At 36.8% G+C, this 17,497-nt stretch overlaps 1 protein-coding gene across 6 annotated transcripts in view; it reads right to left on the reverse strand.

Annotated features, from left to right (window-relative positions):
* Positions 1 to 1,189: 1,189 nt before the first annotated feature.
* The window catches only part of PPP2R5E (protein phosphatase 2 regulatory subunit B'epsilon), a 78,375-nt gene continuing 62,067 nt past the window's right edge, over positions 1,190 to 17,497 (reverse strand). For 4 of the 6 annotated variants that reach the window (XM_053979774.1, XM_053979773.1, XM_053979779.1 and 1 more), the window contains 9 exons: positions 14,389 to 14,519; positions 14,245 to 14,304; positions 13,508 to 13,616; positions 12,479 to 12,532; positions 12,317 to 12,367; positions 11,391 to 11,510; positions 10,152 to 10,279; positions 8,240 to 8,341; positions 1,190 to 5,691 (listed from right to left, as the gene is read on the reverse strand). In XM_053979774.1, coding sequence (XP_053835749.1) covers positions 5,592 to 5,691; positions 8,240 to 8,341; positions 10,152 to 10,279; positions 11,391 to 11,510; positions 12,317 to 12,367; positions 12,479 to 12,532; positions 13,508 to 13,616; positions 14,245 to 14,304; positions 14,389 to 14,519 — 855 coding nt within the window. In that variant the 3' untranslated portion in view covers positions 1,190 to 5,591. Of the gene's footprint in view, positions 5,692 to 6,297; positions 6,364 to 8,239; positions 8,342 to 10,151; positions 10,280 to 11,390; positions 11,511 to 12,316; positions 12,368 to 12,478; positions 12,533 to 13,507; positions 13,617 to 14,244; positions 14,305 to 14,388; positions 14,520 to 17,497 lie in introns of all 6 variants that reach the window. The other 2 variants (XM_053979777.1, XM_053979776.1) reach the window with 2 other exon arrangements.

Genomic DNA, 17,497 nt, shown 5'->3' on the forward strand with positions numbered 1-17,497 from the left:
CTAATTAATGCAGCCTTGGGAACAAGCTGCTTTTGTACCTGCACACAAAACTACTACTACCCATTTTTTTGTACCTGCACACAAACTACTTCTGGAGGCTACACACTTGTGATCTGAGGTCCAAACTTAATGTAAGATAAACCAGACATTCTGCTGCTGCATGAGAAACCAAAACATCCCTGAGAAGGAAAGACCAAGATGAAAAATTAGCAAAGCAATTATCATTACTGAAAGTAGGAAACTAATTTAAGTTTTTAATTCCAATCCTGTAAAGGTTGATTTCTAACTTGCAAGTAAGAAGACAAATCCTACCCTGGAGGCCAACTTACTGCATGTTCTTTTTCTTTTTTAACTTCTTTAGAAAATACTTGCCTTGCAATAAGAAAGTAGAGAGACATGGAGTTGTTAAGCTGAATTGCCCTGAATATTGTCTTACAAGTATTTAAAGAGATTTGTGATAATGAGCTCTTCTAACAAAGACAGGCAAGATCCAACTGAATAAAATTAAAGTTGGAAAAAAATTTGGAAAGAATTAAGGATTAGACTATTGGAACAAATAATGTTAAAACCGTGGTATTTAAAAATCAGATGTTTAATAAATATTTTCTCATTTTATTGAAGCAACCAGCTCTCCTCCACTGCTGCTAAAGTCATTCACCTGCAGTGCCCCTTTCCAGGCTCTATACATGGCTCTCTCCAGAGGCTTTCCCCTGCGACCTCCAGCCTTTCCCTTCACCTCCAAACTGCAAGGCAGAGCAGCACGAGCACTGAAACACTTGAATGCTGCCATAAAGGAACAAAATCCTTCACCAGCTGCACAGTGGAAGGCTCAGAGGGTTCCCAAAGATCCCTGTGTGGCTTTAATGCCTCTTTCCTGCATCCACTGCTCCTGACCTCCCTCACAGGGGGTTGTGTGAGGTACAAGGATACTCACCATCACCAGAGGACCTCTGAAAATAACTTAATGAAAACCTAGTGTTTGCTATGGTACCTCTGGCTGAAACTTAAAATTACCACCTCATTGCTTCTTTTTTTTTTTTTTTTTTTTTTTTTTTTTTTTTTTTTTTTTTCTCCAGACAAGATTCCTTACATTTGATACATGCAGATGGGCAGCTGATTGCTCCAAGTTCACTGTTGAAAAGGCTCATGAAGTTTAGATGGGAGGAGGTGGAAAAAAAAGCCAAGCACCTGGAAAACACTTCATTGCTTCTTTATTTAGATGCACCCACAGTACAGAGCCTCTTGAGCATGTGCAAAAGAGGAAGGTAACACATTTATAGCTGGGAGCACCATTGAGTTTGAGTTTCTTTGATACCATTTTTAAGAAAGTAAACTGTTTCCAAAGAATCACATTTGAATCCAAGAGTTTTAAGACCTGTTTGTACTTTATCCAGAGGTGGAAGATATTTTTATTATTACTTGGATGTAGAGTAGAAGACATTTTCACAGTCTGGTTGGACCACTCTACATATTTTCATATGCACCTTTTAATATATATAAAAAAGTTTCATTTTTCCCCCCTACCCACAGATAGTTAGATGCACCTAAGTTTAAAAACAGTAATGAGACCAGAGCATTCCTATGGGGAAAAATGAACTTTTGCTGCCCTCTCCTGCTTAAACAATGAAATGCTAAAATATTAATATTGATGAATCTAATGCTAACCTTGAAACAAAAAGCATGGCAGGTTATTTGCTATACTACAATCAAAAATAGGACAACAAGAAGAAATGAATTGGTACTATTTATATTTGAAAACTCCTCATGGCTCCATGAGGTTATGAATACAACATATTTACAGCAGGTGATCCAAGTAACAAAAATTCTTACTCAGAGACATCGTGATAAAAAGCGCACGTTTCTGTGGATGGGAAGCAACACTTGGATAAAAGTTTCCAACCAAAAGCAGTTCCATTCGCTTTCAAGATGCTGTTTCACAGAGTTCAAAATGGAAAACTGGGCTACATAAAATCTGCTGCACATACCAACATGAAGAACTAATTCATGGCTCACTCCAGAGCTGCTAAGGGAATCACATGAGCCAAATTAAAAAAGCTGTAAGTAAATAAAAACATTTTTCAACCACGAGCATCATCACCTTTGTCTTCTTTAAGGGCAACTGCTTTGGGATAGTGGTGTCACACAATTAAGAAAAAAGGGCATCTTTGTTTTCAAAGACAATACTAAAAGGAAGTTATGTCAGTTTTACTTGGAGGGGGAAGAATCTCATCTTTCCCACTCCTCACAAAACAATAAAGAGCTTTTTAGAGCTCCTCCTAATATATTTTCTTTTCCATCAAGTGAGAGAGCCTCAGGCTGTACTTACGCATGTATAATGCAAGTACAGCTGCTGCATTTCTTACTCAAGCAATTCTTGGCTCCAACACCCTCAATTTTTCCATATATGAGAACAGATAAAAAAATAAATTAAACCCTTTTACTTATACTAACAAAACCGAGATTAAATTTACTGTAACCCTGCTCACGAACGCTCCAATGGCATGAGAATACTTTTATTTAAAGCACTCCAACCTCTGGAAGAGAGACAAAAAACACTTGAAAGCAACGAAAGGAAAACAGTAAGGGAGACGTGCAAGATGAAGAAAGCAACATGTGGTCAATTCAGAGTGTATGAGAGGTTTTTGTTTTGTTTTTTTACTTGTACAGTTGTTACATCCCCGTGACCCAATGCCCTCGCAGCTCCTTCCTGTGAGACCAAGGTCTCTTCCCTTCCCCCTGAGACCAATGTGGCCCAGGACATGCAGGACCACCCAACGCCTGCCGGACGAGCAGTCAAGAACACCACTGACACCAACAAAGGTGGTTTGTGGAACTCAAGCAGCAAACAAAAGCGTGATTTATGATGCACTGATCACACTTGGGCCCAGGGGCTGCCTTCCTCTTCCTCCTCCTGCAGCTCCAGCAGGAGCAGTGGGAGCCCTGCGGGGCCGGACACGGCGCTGGGGCTGCGGCACACGCGGGGTCCTGGCAGCAGGTGCTTCTTCAGGTGCATCACCCAGCCTTTAGAGTCAAGTGACTTCATAAGAACAGCACATCATCTCCTTCTCCTTAAAGGAACATTCCTTCTCAGAAGTGATAAATCATCTATAAATGTCAGACACTTCCCGCTGTCCGAGCAGCAGAGGCCATGAAATATTGCAACCCACCAGGTTCTGGTCAGTTTTGTATGAACAATAGTAGAATGACATGGCAAACCAAAAATAGTTATGAACAAACAACACTCACCTAAACTCTAAGTACAGGACAAGGTGCTTTTTTCTAATTTCACATTGTTGTGTTTTACTCCACCAGGTGAAGAACATCAAGTTTTCTTCTTCCATTCTTTCTCAGTTTTTCACAATGGAACAGTCTTTGAGCATGAGTTTGAGTCCACCCTCTTGTACTGTGAAATGATCATTCCACACAGAAATCACACTAGCAAGTCTGGGTGTTTTTTTGTAACAGAAATAAAAGACTGTCAAAATCAATGGGCTAAGGGACATGATTTGTTATAAATTTATTTAATCTTCAGTATTTCAGCTTGCACCTTTGCTTCAGCACTTTAAAATAAAATGTTCAACTATGACAGTAACTGCCTAATTTACATTGAGTCCCAGTCAATGTTCTTAAAAGAAGCTCATAATAATCCCATTGTGTTTGGTGTTGCATATGACTAGTTCCACTTTTTTTTTTTTTCCCCAGAATTAACAGTGTCAAGTTCTTACAAAGCCTTGAGTTTACAACATTTGTGTGTGCAGACCCAGGAGTACAAACTGTGACCTGATAATCCTGAAACAGTCAGTAGTCTAGGAGGGAATTCTTTTTTACCTTTTTTCCGTGCCTGAAAACAAGAAAACTTCAAATTCTACTGTATATTTAAATGGTAGGAAGAAAAATATACAAGCTTGTATTTATACTGTATTTCTATCAATGGCAACAGGTCATAAATTCATGTTTGCAACTATCACAAAGACTCATGAACACCAATTCATTTTTATACTGTAAATACTGCTGGATTGATGGTTTAGGATTATCAATTCACTGTTGTCTTATGTCTATAACAGTTCAAAAGCATCCTGGAGAAAAATCCTGAAACACATACCTTCCGGTATAGAATAATGCAACTGCATTAGCTAAATATATACTGTACAGAAGTCTTATCAGCATTTTACCTACCAAAGATGTAAGATTCCACTTTCAAATACAAAGCAGATAGCCAATAATGTATACTTATAATACAGCCCTCTTCTTTGTTTTTGTAATTTTTTTTCCTCTTTTGTTTTAAACAATTTGGTCACAATGCACCTTTGATATAAAAGCATTTTAAACTTTATTATTAATACTCAGAACATTAGGATTTCCAGAATTTTTTTTTTTTTCAGTAGCATTTGTAGAACCACTTTTGGTAACAAATACAGTAGTTAGGAATGAGCATCCAGATGAGAATGCAGAAGTGTATTATCCAGAATCCTTTCCAGCTAAGACCACAGGGCTGGTACTGTGATGAGTAATAGTACTAGAACCACAAAACACTAGAGTATGTTTCTTAGAGGCTACATCCTCTTTTGCTGGAACACTTTATAAATACATATTAAAAAGTAAGGCAACAACTCCAAACTGTCCAAACTGCTATCTCAACTCAATTTCCAATTAGATCCATGACCACTGGAGATCAATCTCATGCTTGTGTTGTTTAGCATGTGTCTTTATTCTTTCAGAATGGTCCAATAAGAACATACTGTAATAATTTAGCAATTGGTGTTTCTAAACCAACTCTGGTACATGTGTCCAATGCTGCATCACTAATACTGGTTAGGTATTGAAGTCTAGGGTGTTACCACTGCCCATTTTTTTTCCATGGATTGTGGACACTAATTTGGATTTGCAATAAATAGGTGCACGAATCCAAAGCTCCCTTTCCTACTATGTTTATCACCTACTTGTTTTTTAATTCCTAATGTTCAAATTAAGGAAGCACCAGAGACAGCCTGGTACTAAAAAAATGCTCACACCAGTAAACAAAACTTTTATTCAGGACCAATGTTTTTCATGGCCCTGATCTGAATGGACATTCAACTTATGAAGATATGCAAAAGGAAAAGAAAGTCAAATTACAGTAAAGTTATCCAGAGAAGGAGGATGTTACACAAACTCATAAGGAAATGACAGTCTTTTTTCTCTTTTACTATAAATACACGTAACAGTTTAGCAGAAAGACAAGCTAAATTTTAAGATTGTTCACATTTGAAAGTTGTATTATACTCTCTGCTAACGATAAATAAGGAACAGGTCCTGACAATGGAATCTGACATTGCAATTTTCATCAACAGATCTTTGAAGACTGGTTTTAAAGAAGGGTTAAAACAATGATTATGTTTGCAAAGTTCTGAGAAGTCCATCTGTTGTCCAAACTTTGGATTAAAGTCCTTATTTTTTTCCTTTACTTAGAGACAGGTATATACAGTGCTGTTGTAATAATGAAACAAATGTGAAATCTACTGTAAAGTTGCACAATACAGAAAACTGTTGCTCCATCTTCTACTACATAAATGTGTGACTCCACAGGTTAATAATGCTGTTTTGTTTTTTTGTTAAGTTGGAATTATTCCATCACGTCTAAGACCTCTCTTTAATTCCAAATCCTCCAGTTTTTTCCACAGTTCTTCACGCTCTTTCTCTTTCTTCTTCTCACTGACAGATGAAATAAAACAAACAGTTAGCAGGAGAGAATATTTATGTTAAAAAATATATAGCTGACATTAAATAGCTGCATTAATTTTCTTGAACACAACTGCAATTTTCCTAACATATATTTAACCTTTATATTTTTTCTTTTTGTTACCTACATAAATTTAACTAAACAAAGCAGTATGAGAAGAGCGTAAAATGTAAGCTGAGCAAAGTGACAGTGCTCATAGACACGAATTTGCAATGAGTAATTAAAAAATGCAGTGGACTTTTACTACAGAACTGTCAAAATTATAAAAATTAACCATTTGGACTAAGCTAGGCAATTCTTTTTATGTTTATTTCTTTAAGATCTAATAAATCTTGTAAATCACAGCAACGTTCTAGAAAGCATTCCCTGATTCTTTTAGAATCACTACTTTTAATTACATTGACTGCTGGCTTAGGCACCAACCAAGGCAAAGTTCAACCTAGAAGATGTGCCTTTTGTTCAGTGAGTTACTCTTTTCCCACACCAAATTCCTAAAAGATCTATTTAGCATTTGCTTTAACAACAGACTTTAGTGGCTGATTTGAGAGAATTAAACAGAAACCTAACATTTACTTTACCTGCATTGTTTGCTTTCTAAATTTCCTGTCTCTGCCACAGCTTACTGTGAATAAATCTCCTTGAGACTGCAAGGCACAAAATACTTTCAAGTTCTATGACATCACCTTGTAGGTTTAGATGAAATGGAAGTCTAACAATGACAGATACACAGATTCTCTGCCAGTCACATTACAGAAGTCTTGAGAAATATTTCCAGGGATTAGAAACATTCCTACACACTTTGATTCAGTCAACATACCAACATCTGGCTCATTTGTTTGGAATTTTGATTTCCCAGGAAGATTTTAAACATATAAAAAACACAAACAATGTTCAGATAAATCCCTGAAGAACAGTAAAGGGAAATTAAGAGCCTATTGTTACTAGAAAGTATTTACAGTTAAATACAAGAATAAGTGAAATAGCCTTACATTTTCAGGCTACTTACCAATATTTATCTTCTAATCATTAAGCTGTATGTGCCTGCTTACCTAAAGGTCTGTTAGAGGATGATCACCTCATCCAACTTATCTATTTGACCTATCCTAGCCATTAATATTGAATGTGTTTCTCCTCAAGTTTTAAGTGATATCAAAGCTACCCTTCTGAAATGTGGTTTTATTGAGATGCTAAAGATTTTCTGAAAACATTAAGGAAAATATCCTGGCTTATACGTTCAGATTTTAAAATTGTAAGAAGTAAATAAAAATGGTGAAATGGTTAGCACCAGCCTTGGTAAGAAATACAATGTCAGCAGGTGCAAAAGCAATTCTGTGTGCAGTTCAGCCACTAAACCTCCCCCATTATCCAGACATGGGACACACCACTGCAGTGTCTGGTCCTGTTCAGAGCAGAGTTTCTCTTCTTAAGGGGCAAAGTGCAACCACAAATTGATTCAGGTCACCAAGCTGCCTCGGTGAATATCTGGACTAGATGATCAGTCCTAAAACTCTCTGCCTTTTTGCTAGGAAACCACACAGTTTGTCTCAACTGCACTACATGACTGGCACTTATTTAGCAATACATATCAAGAGTATCTGGCTCCTTAGTTTAAATATATCTCTAAACAAGTCTCTACAAGTAAAATATCAAATTAATGAACTAGCCTGTTATGTGCAGGTTTTTTTTATGTGCTATAAAACAAAGTGGAATGAAAGGCCAGTGACTCCAGTCACACAAGTCAAAAAACTACAACAGCCAAGAGACTTTCAAGGTTGGACTACCCTAAAAACTTCTGCTGACATGCAGTGTCCTTTGCACTGCTTGGGTATAACTTAAATGAAGTTGCAACTGTTCAACGCTCCTGAAATTTGCTCCTTTTTTTCACCTAATCTTTGCAAAAGGTGAAACTTTTGAGAAAAGATGCCACACTGTAATGGAGAAATAAAGATTAGGAAAAATGGGAGAAAAGACAAGAAGCCACTGGAGTTGAACTAAAGCCTCTATGAGTGGTGTATTTAATGGATCCTACATGCTGAAAGATTCAGATATAGCAGGACCTCTGAATAAGAAATAAAAAGGTTGAGAGATGTCTCTTTAAGATCACATCCAGCCAACAAACAGCAGCTTGGAAAATCGTATCTTAGGGGTTTCCCTCATGTCTCTTTCCAAACCTCAGTCTAACTTTTTTTTTTTTTTACAGTCTTTAAGCAGAGTGTTACCTTTAAACCCTTGTTTTCATTTTATCATTAAAGATCTTGATACACTTAAGTGTTGTGGAGTCAAAAAGGAATTGCATGAGGAACGTGGATTCCTCATGCAATGGATACTGTATTTAATAAAGCCTAAAGAACAACCTGCACACAACCTCACATCCTGCAATGAGAAGCCTAACGAGCAGGCAAGGGCAAAAACGGGGCAGTGTCTTTTATGTCTGAGAGTCTGCAACTGCACCTGAGTGTAAGGGGAGAACTAAACTGCAGGCCTTGTGCACAGCTGACAAAAAAAGCTTTAAAAAGTTACCGCTGACGATCTGACTTGTAAGTGGCTGTCAGCTCGTCAAACATGGTGCTGTTCATTTCCATAAATGCCTTCAACACATTGTAGACTAAAGCCACAATAGCCCTGTGAAACATGGAAGAAGAAGAAGAAAGAAAGGAATCCATTAGTTTCAGGTGAAATCAAACGTGAAATAAAAAGTGTCTTCTCTTCCCAGCCTTTCTGTGACCAATTCTGTTCCTGCAAGTATGGTTATGTAAATTCTTCGATTGCAGTGAAACTACTTTTGATTAACATGCTTAAAGGTGAGAATCAGCTTTCATGTCCCTACTGACTACTGAAATGGAGCAGGCCAAAACTCTAAGGTAAAAGGCAACAACAGAAAGCTATTGCATATAACTACAGTCTCTTCCCTCATGCTGTGGAGCAATTCTAAATGCAACTTCAGAGATTCAAATCATCAATGCTGGCAGAAGGAACAGAATTCAAACACAAAATGAAAGTGATTCATATTTCCTTATGATTCTTCTATGAAGCTGAATATTCAGTGCATCTATGCAAAATACAAAGCTGTATTTCAAGAGTGATTTCCTTGTGCTCATACAGTTCATATTCATTTTCTCTTTCACAGTTCCTGATCCACTACTCTGGCTGTCATATTCTGACCCATGGCTGCTTAAGAAGCAGCTCTTCAGCCAGGAGGCAGTGAATCAACAGTACAAGTGCCAGGAACCTTTGGAGCTAATCCTTACAGGACACACAAACTGTGTGCCATTTCCCACACACCCCTGTCTCTCTCATCTCTAAATAAACTTTCATTTTTGTTGCCTATGTGAAACATTTTCTTATAAATATAAAAATTCTTTAAATAGCTCCTTTCTTTTAGATGTGTCTTTACCTGGCTCGTGTAACAAAATTCCTATGGATATGAAAACTCTGAATTGGGATACTGGAATATTCTCATTACCAGAAGCATCCCAGTGTATAATATTAAAAGGTTGGAGACGAGTACTGGAATACTCTGCTATGAAAAGTGTCTTTTTGTGACCAGTGTTAAGTTACAGAGGCTTTCCAGCAGCATTAGATTTGTCATGGAAGCACACAAACTTCAGAATTTGACTAGGTACAGAACAAAAAGACCAATGTTTGAAAAGATGAAACATTTTACAGTAAGGTACCAAAGCAACTGGGACCTGAACATAGCACAGCTCATTAAAAATACGGGGTTTACTAAATGCTAATCATCTTGACTTAGAAAAACTTTGCAACTAAAATAAAGGATATATGTCATCTTACTGTAATAGAATTTTTCATAAAAACACTTTTTACTAGGTCATTCAGTTTACAATAAAATTGCCTAATTATCACAATATCAATATTAAGTAACTGCTCAATTATTGTCATAGAGAACAGCTGAATTGAAATAAATTTAGTAAAAACAACCCAACCTAAGAACATACTGTCTGTATGTTTCATGGATGTTTAAAAAAATGCCAACGCCAAAAGTCTCCCAGAGGTATCAGCTGATGATACAGCCACAAAGCTTTATTAATGCCAAGTGATATTCTTCTACACAATTTACAATCAGGCTTAAAAGCCAACCCGTTTATAAAAAAACTGCGTAGGAGAAATACTTGATGAGCAACATTTTTCCTTCAATAACAATGTAACATTTAATTCCTTCTTTTTTCCAACTTGTTAGAAGACCTATTTTTATCCTACAAAGTAGTGATTTTTGTACACATACCAGTTAATTAAAAACATTGAGACAAGCTCATGTGCAGACTAATATATATTGTCATTAACAGAGCTGCACTTGCTCAGAGCAGCTTTGAGTCTGCATCTCTCCCATTCAGATGTTCTTTAGCAGACATTCCCTGAGTTTATCAGTGAGATGTCAAATGGTAAGAGATAAAGTGTAAATGCACAAACTTACGGATTCCAGTGCTCTTTAGAAATCCTGTAAAGGCTGGAAAACATGATGGGAAGTATAACGTTTGAGTTCTCCTCTATCAAACTCATGATGTATTCATTATTCCAATAATACAGCGCTCTTTCAGCCACCTTTGAGACAAAGAAATAAAATATTAACAGGAATTCAGACACCTGTAATTTTGTGATTTTCTGATAGAAAACAAATCACAGATAAACTCTACAAAGGTGACCTACCAGGAGTCATTAGTTTTGGAATTAAGCTACTCTAATCAGTAGCATAACATGCATTAATGGAATTAATTTCTATCCTGACTGTTCTGACAGTTCTGACCAGTTCTCATCCCACAGCACCCACTCTATTTCCTGAGCAATGTGTTATTGCTCACTGAAGACTGGGTGCAGACACAGCATCAGCACTGCAGCTGAGGAGGGGAAAGAGCAGACAGACTTCCCATCACCCTTTCCCTCAAAATCAGGAAGAGTGCAGTTGGAAAAAGCCCAGCAGTGCTGGGATACCAGAGGAAGGAGACAGGGAAAGGCCCAATAGCTGGGCTGGATAGGAGAGGAGAAATCTTAAGTGTAGGGAAGGTACTAAGGACAGTAATTACCCTGGGGAAGAGCTGACGGGTTAGGAAGGAGGATGCTGCTCTGAATTGTAATTTTAAAAAATATGTAGTCCAAGGAAGAGCTGAAAAGTCACATCTGTCTTTGTGCCAGGACAGATCAACAGGCTTAATATGGAGACACTACAGGCCATGACACCACAGGCCTCTTCACATACCCATTTACACCTCATTCATTCCCCTTCCTCCCATTATACAATGTGATTAAAATAGGCTACAGTTTGTGTTACCTCTAACCAGACACGTGGTTACATGGTTAGAAGGAATCAAGTCAGAAAACAGAAACTGCACAAGACTGCCCCAAAAGCAGGAAGCAAATCCATCCTCCAGGGTCTATAGGGCCAGCACCTGCCACCCACAGTGAGAAGGGCTCAGAGTCTGCTTGGACACAGGTTAAGAATTTGTGAGGGGCTCAGGACAAGCTCTGTGCTGTAACCCCAAACACCTCTAACAAGTTATTCATGGAGCTCAGACCTAACCTCCCACCCCAACATATCCTCTTCCACTGAAGACAAGTATTTAAAAACATAACGTAAAATAATATTTACATTTGGGGGGAGTTATGTTTGAAACTGAGACTATACATTCCTATATAAACAATAACCTCTACCACTGACCTGAAAATGAGGGCTAGAGACACACTTGGCAATTTGTTTAAACAAGGGTTCCTGGATTTTGACAAATTGTGATGGTTCAATTACATCCAAGATTTCCTCCAGCTCTCCTAGGAACATGACCTAAAGACAAAAAGAAAGCATTGGATGTAAAACCTCCAAATCATCTTGTTCTGCAGAATGCTGGTAACCTCCAAATTCTACTGCTTCAGGAAGAAATGGAAACCTCACTAGCTCAGTGAGACCCTCTCTCAAAAAATGTCATCAGTTCTACCACTGGCAGCTTTTGGACTCAGTCCCTTAAAACAAGGACAAGTTTCTTCTTCAAGTGCTGCATTTAAAGTATTTTGAATGAAATTCAGAATTGCACCAGTACATACATCCATGCTGAAAACCTTGTCTCATACAAAGATCTGAACAACCAAGGCTTAAACTTTAATAAATGAGGAGATTCTCCTAATTTTACCTCATTTTTGAGAGCAATATTGAAAATAACAGTTTTGCTGTTTCACAAAACCTCACACTAGGGAAACTCTGATTTGCATCTGAAACAAAAATGCACATGTTTAACTGAATCTTTTACATGTTTAGCAGGTAAACACCACGTACAAGATCTTTCATCCTCACTGGAAAAATACTGCCTTCATATATAAACAATTCCAAATCTAACAGAGTTTTCAAACCTATCCTCAACTGTTTATTTTCTCCTTTCTAAAAAATTCTCTGCACCAGTACAAGGAATTATTTTGTGAATAGAAACCAGACTTATGAAACTTTTCACAGTCAAAACTGTTCAAAAAACTAGAATTAAAGTACTGAAAAATCATCTACAAGAATACCAAGATAATTATTTAAAGACTCTCTGCTTATTATGTTTTAGAGCAAAATAACACCTTTTTTTTTCTTTGTAATACTAGCATATCACTTACCTCTTTCTGACTGCAGGTTTTTGGCCAGAATTTCATTAAACCTCTAATGACCTAAATTAGAAGGAAAAAGAAGTTAGATTTTTTACTTTTCTCTCTACAGGGTAAACCATTTGTAGTGAAAAAAAAAAAAAAAGTATGAAAGAAATATAAAGAAATATTTACTGGTTCTGTGAGTGAGGGGTCTTTCTCCAGAAACTGTACTATGCAATACGCCAGCTGTGAAGAGGTAAGAATTTACAAAAACAAAATTAGAACATTTCTATTAAAAAAAAACCACAAAACCCCAACTTTTTTAAAAAGAGACACTTAAGGCAAAATGCTATTCAGCTCTCTCAAACTACACCCAATTTTAGACTGAGATGCACAGTTTGCCTGTGCAAATCCATTCAAAGTTCAGTTTATAGGAAACAAGAGGACACTTTACAAGAGCAATTAGAGTGACAAAGTAGAATGTAAAATAAGAATCAGAACAATTTGGAATTCTAAATACAGTCATACAAGCAATGTTTTAAAGCTTCTGCTACTCTCTTAAAGTGCAACATTTTACTAATTTTATACAGCAAAGTCATGAGAATTCTTGCAAGATGAGTCGACACAGCTAAAACCCGGAATAACATACTTAGAAAGCAGAGCTTTATCACCATAAGAAATACTGAAAATTTTCACTATCTGAAAATCAGAGAGAAAGGCAACAGAAAGCAGTTATCAGAGGAAAAATTACATCATGAATGCTGAAGGTATAAAAAGATGTATGAGAGCATAAATGCTGTATTAAGGAATCTGTGAGGGAGAATATTAAATGAAAAAATGTGGGTATTAGTATTCAGAAGGTTGTCAGGGTGAAGAAGAGCCTTGACAGAACAAGACTAAGGAAACCCAAACATCCCCTTGGGAGAGAGAACGGGGAAGGCAAACTTGTGAGAATGAGAAAAGAGCAGAGAGGAAAACCTAGAGAGAGAGAGCTTAACTACTAAATAAAATTTCCAAACTATTACAGATGTATGTTATGTTTTTAATTACCTAATCAGAACAGAAGCTAGATATTTATCATACAAAGGATACTGAATTAATTGTTTTAAAAATCTATTCTATTTTTTTTAGAATTTTCCCCCACTTTTTATGTGAATGTAATTAAATTTACAAAGCAACATATAATTCTTACTGAACAGAAAATATTCTCATAATTTCTACCTGTGCATGGAAGAGTGATAAACTCCTGACTGTGTGTAAAGGGATCAGCACCTTCACCAGAAACTGTTTATGCTCTGCCTTGAGAGGTAAAGCAAAACCATTGATAATACTGGAAATTAGAGAAGAAATATCTGTTAGTGTCATCATCACAAACAGCAATACTGAGGTCTGAACAAGCACTTTCTAGATTAAAATATATTTAGCAGTCAGGAGCTGTTTACAAACAGCACTTATAAACAGGTGCTGACTTTGGTCCTGCTTTATATTAGCAGGGCACTACATATCTAGGTAGAAATCCAGCTCCCATTAGGAATAACCACATAAACAGCTGCACAAACCTGTTGCCAAACAGAGAAGACCTCGTCTATGTGGTCTGTAAATTCATGTGAGCAAGGTGGTCTTGAGTAATTAACCTACCAAAATTAGACTCACTCGAAACATTCACTCTGCTAAGTGTGCTCAGAAGAAAATAATCCTCCAGCATGTAAGGATGAAGTGTGCAGTATTTAATGGCTCACACACATAAAATCAATCCAACACTTTGGCTGTAACTTGCATGTAGTTAGATATTCTTGGCAAAGATGTGACAGAGATTTGCACATGGGCTTAAAGATGAGCATGTGCACACATCTGTTTTCAGAATCAGGGATTATCATAATACTTTTTCCGAATCTGACACTATCCTGATGTGTCCACAAGGGAAGTCTGAGTTAGATAATAAATAAAGACTCCTTTACCTTCCTAAAATTTCCAACAGTTCAGCTACGCCATTGAAGTGTTCAGTTTCATAAACAAATCTAAAAAAAGAAAAGTTAAATATAAGTGATATATCAGTTTCCTAAAGGGTTCATAAGTCAAAAGCCCCTTCTTCCACAACTTACCGTAGAAAAATATTATTTATCTGTTTTCGGATAAATGCTCTAAGACCCAGGAACTTGCCATAAATTCTGTGCAAGACTGTTTTTAGGTAGTCTCGTTCCCGAGGGTCTTCACTGTCAAACAGCTCCAACAGCTGTGTTTAAAGGAAAAAGAGAATTGAAACAGGAGACATTTGACAAGTAGGACACACAGGCTTCTGTATGAAACTGAATGCATGAAAACACATGAATGAAAGAATGTAACATCCATAGTACCCAAGCAGTAGATATCCAGTATTAAAAAGATCTGCTGGAATCTCAGTATAACATCATAAAACTCAGAATGATTAATTTGTGATTAACTGGCTCCAAAATGCTGCCCTTCTTCTCCCCAAAAATAAATATAAGACAGTTTGCCTTTTACCATCCACCATTCCCTGACTCTGCAGAACCAGAAGATCCTCATTTGCTCTAATACTTTGTTCTCACAATGCTGTGTCAAGGTCACATTTTTCTAATTGCTTGTAATTCATATGATGAGCTCTTAAGCCTTCCTAGTGATTGCATGGCTCTCACGCTGTGGAAAGACTCAACAGGGAAGTCCATGTCAGCACTGGACCTGCTGTTACAGGATCTCCACCAGATGCCACAAATCAAAAGCATCAGAGGGAATTAATCCTTCACTTTGAACAAAATGGTGATTTCATTATCAATGCCAATTAAAAAAACAAACCAAAACAACAAATAAAGAAAAAAAAAAACCCAATAGAAAACCCACATTTACTAAGCAGCTCTTAAATACATAGCAAAATGGTTATGTGAGACTCAGTCAAGAGAGAAGGTGTTTTAGTGTCTGGTATTGTACAAAATATATCCCAAGCACTGACACCTGAAGCTGCATGAAATGAGCAGCAGGAATATCACCTGCAGACTTTTTTGTGTTCCCCTTGAATCCTCTGACACAACAGTATGAACTTTCCCTTAGCCACCCTCTTCATTTTCTTGTGACACCACAACATTGGCTATTCTGGTGGATGTTTGGCATAAATTCAGAGGTAAACTTCAAAGCAAAAAGCACAACCAATTGCCAGGAATGTGCAGAAACCAGGGAATTTTAGGTAATTTTTAGTAATCATAGGCACCCAGTATCTGTCTTGCATGAAAGAAGTAACTGTGAACCAGTACCTGTCTTGCAAGAGAAATAAAGACAGTTTGTCAAACAGGTCTTACAAATGGGTAAGATGCTGTCAGAAAATCCTTACAGGAGTGGCAGAAAACTAAATTATCTTATATTCACAAAGAGATAAATTATAAACACCTATTACAAGTAGATTTGTCAGTGTATGCATGCTACATCTGATCTCTGTTAAAACTTCTACACAACTTTGAGGAGGTGAAAAAAAGATAGGAAAAAATATGATTAAAAGTTGTTAGGCTGTCTGGGATTTTGCTTTCTAACATCCAGGTCTAACACTGATGCACACATTCTTCCTCATTGTTTGGAAGATTTCTGCAGCTTGCAATGAGACCTCACTGTATTTTCCTTGCAGTAAGAATCTGTGCTTGGGATTTCATGAGGGAAGTATGAGGTTTGTCAGCTGCCCTCCAGAGGTTACCAACACATTGCTCTGCTCAATTAGTTCTAGATTTAAATAAATAAATAGTCACCTCATCCTTCCCCAAATAGCACATTTCAGCCTAAGACAGCAAACAGCTGGAAGCACTTATGATTTTTGTTTTCTTACTGGATTGAAAAGTATTTATATTTCCAGTTCTCTTATGCAGATCCTCTCTGGAAACACTACTAAACTAAGTCTCTCATTAAAAAAAAAAAAAAAAAAAAAAAAAAAGACAATAATTTTGCTATGTCGAATTTGTTATCAGGTTTCAACAATAAAAGTCTTATTTTTATGAATAAGCTTCAAGACTTCCATAATTTATTTTGACTATTCTAAACACACATAGAAAGGGGAACTTAATTTTCCAAAATAGCAACCTACATAACACAGAGACTTGTGGATATATTTGAATAGTATGTCTCTTAGCAACCACTGCCAACCATTTCAAACTGTACATAAGCAGGCTTTAGAAATGAACAGCTACACTGGTAAATACAGTATTTTATTATAACATACAGCTGAAAGCCAGAAACACAGCTATACTTTAAAACAAAAAAAAGAAAAAAACAACTAAACAAGCAAAAAGTTTGAAAAAAGTCCATTAAAAAAACATTAACTTTTAAACTTTTTTTTTTTCATACAAGCATCCTTACTGCCAAGGAGCACTTCCTTAATTTTTTATTAAAAATTAATTTTGAGAAAAAGCTGATTCCAAATACTCCAAATGTTTGTGTTGTCAGTGTCACAAGACACCAAAATGCTTAATGCTCTTAAGTCTCAAATTGCTTTCCTGTGTAAGAGACCTCAGTTGCAGATACTCAGGAGTTACTCCTGAGATAAAACAAACACAATAGGAAGTGGAAGGACACCCCAATTCCTACAGTTCACCACAAAGTATTTACACACATGGAGATATAACTATTTGCTTATATATGTCTGAGCAGAACTTTTTAAAGAAAAATGTGAATTTTAAATTGACACACTGTGCACAGCAATATAAAAATGTGCATCACCAAACCCCATGGCAAGAACATAGGAATCCTTAGAACTCCTTTGACCTCTTAATTGTCATATCATGTTTTCTGATATGTAGGTTTTCAAATCTCATATTCCCCTCTTTCAGTAGATAATATTCTTCCATTTAGTAGGTTTAATGAAAACTAGCAAGATTTTTAAAAACCCCTTGGTTTAGACCCATTCTCCTGTGCCAAACTGACAGTTTTGAATGTCTTAAAAGGGTGTGAGTGGGATGTTGCCAGTCATGACCAAGTTCAGCAGCACAGAACAGGAGCATCTAAGAATTATTTTTACTAGATTTTTGAAGGAGAGCACATGCATTCATCCTAATGCAATCCTGCTCTATCTAATCAAACTAAAACCAGCCTGGAAAAACCTGTCAGGAGTGATTTGTCATGCATATTCTTTTATCTCCACCAGGTACTGGATGAACACATTGGTGCACCTCCTTGTCAAATCAGTACTGAGATGAACAAAAAGGAAACTACCAGAGGTTT

This window comes from Vidua macroura, chromosome 6 (assembly GCF_024509145.1).
Source record: "Vidua macroura isolate BioBank_ID:100142 chromosome 6, ASM2450914v1, whole genome shotgun sequence".
NCBI classification, from domain to species: Eukaryota; Metazoa; Chordata; class Aves; order Passeriformes; family Viduidae; genus Vidua; species Vidua macroura.